Here is a 1,137-nt window from a genome sequence, read left to right as displayed (position 1 = left end):
TGAGTGAGAGTGTGTGTGTGTGTGTGTGTGTGTGTGTGTGTGTGTGCGTTTGTGAGAGAGAGAGAGAGAGAGTGTGTGTTTGTTAATGTGATGATTTGAAACACTCCTTAGTTTGGTGGGTTGTAAATTTCATCAAAAACCTTCCTTTTCTAACACATCCTGAATTGACAGTTTTTGCTCAGTGTTGTGTTTACTGTGTGTTTTCTCTGCAGATATCAATGAGTGTGAACTGAGTGACAAGCTGTGCAGGAACGGTCAGTGTGTGAACATGATCGGACGCTATCAGTGCTCCTGCAACACCGGCTACAAATCCACCGAAGACAGACTCTCCTGCGTCGGTAAGACACACGGACTCTCGCCCAAAAATATACACTTTCTCACCCCAGTAAACTAAACTGAAGAAGTCTAGAAGCTGAAATGTTCTGCATGTGCACTATATTTACATTAATACTCCCTAAAGAACATTTATTACTGAGACGTGAACCCTTCCCATTATAAACCGGCCCTAAAAATGGATCTTTGAGTGATCCTGATCATTACATATGGATTCTAAGAAACAATAGTGTGCAAAATTATTATATATGTACATTATATGTTCAGAGAGCTCAGAGGTTTCTGTAAACATCCATATAACGCAAAATATGTTGTGCATCATGACAAAAAGATGCCACTGTGATTAAACCAAGTAAAATAATATGTGACCTGTGCTGGCAAAATTAGTCACAATGAGCACATTTTCAAAAATGAGTTATTTATATTTTTTATAGCGATACAGTGATCTTTTCTGACAGACGGACTATATATTAAAACCTACTGTACTGCACGGATCTAATATAATGTTACACATCAGATGCTTTTCCCCAACATACACTACCGGTCAAAAGTTTGGGATTAGAATGATTTTTAATGTTTTTACAGGAGTCGCTTCTGCTCATCAAGGCTGCATTTATTTGATCAAAAATACAGGAAAAAAAATTAATATTGTGAAATATTATTATGATGTAAAATCATGTTTTTCTATGTGAATATCTGTTAAACTGTAATTTATTCCTGTGATGCGCAGCTGTATTTTCAGCATCATTACTCCAGTCTTCAGTGTCACATGATCCTTCAGAAATCATTCTAATATGCTGATTT

General features: G+C 36.7%; 1 protein-coding gene across 1 annotated transcript in view; it reads left to right on the top strand.

Moving 5' to 3' along the window:
- The window catches only part of fbn1 (fibrillin 1), an 82,522-nt gene that overhangs the window by 42,609 nt on the left and 38,776 nt on the right, over nucleotides 1-1,137 (top strand). The window contains 1 exon segment of the mRNA XM_016518610.1: nucleotides 213-338. Coding sequence (XP_016374096.1) covers nucleotides 213-338 — 126 coding nt within the window.

Source organism: Sinocyclocheilus rhinocerous, unplaced genomic scaffold (assembly GCF_001515625.1).
Source record: "Sinocyclocheilus rhinocerous isolate Xijiao unplaced genomic scaffold, SAMN03320098_v1.1 scaffold1093, whole genome shotgun sequence".
Taxonomy (NCBI): domain Eukaryota; kingdom Metazoa; phylum Chordata; class Actinopteri; order Cypriniformes; family Cyprinidae; genus Sinocyclocheilus; species Sinocyclocheilus rhinocerous.
Note: the sequence above shows the minus strand (reverse complement) of the source record. Positions and strands in the feature narration are given on the sequence as shown.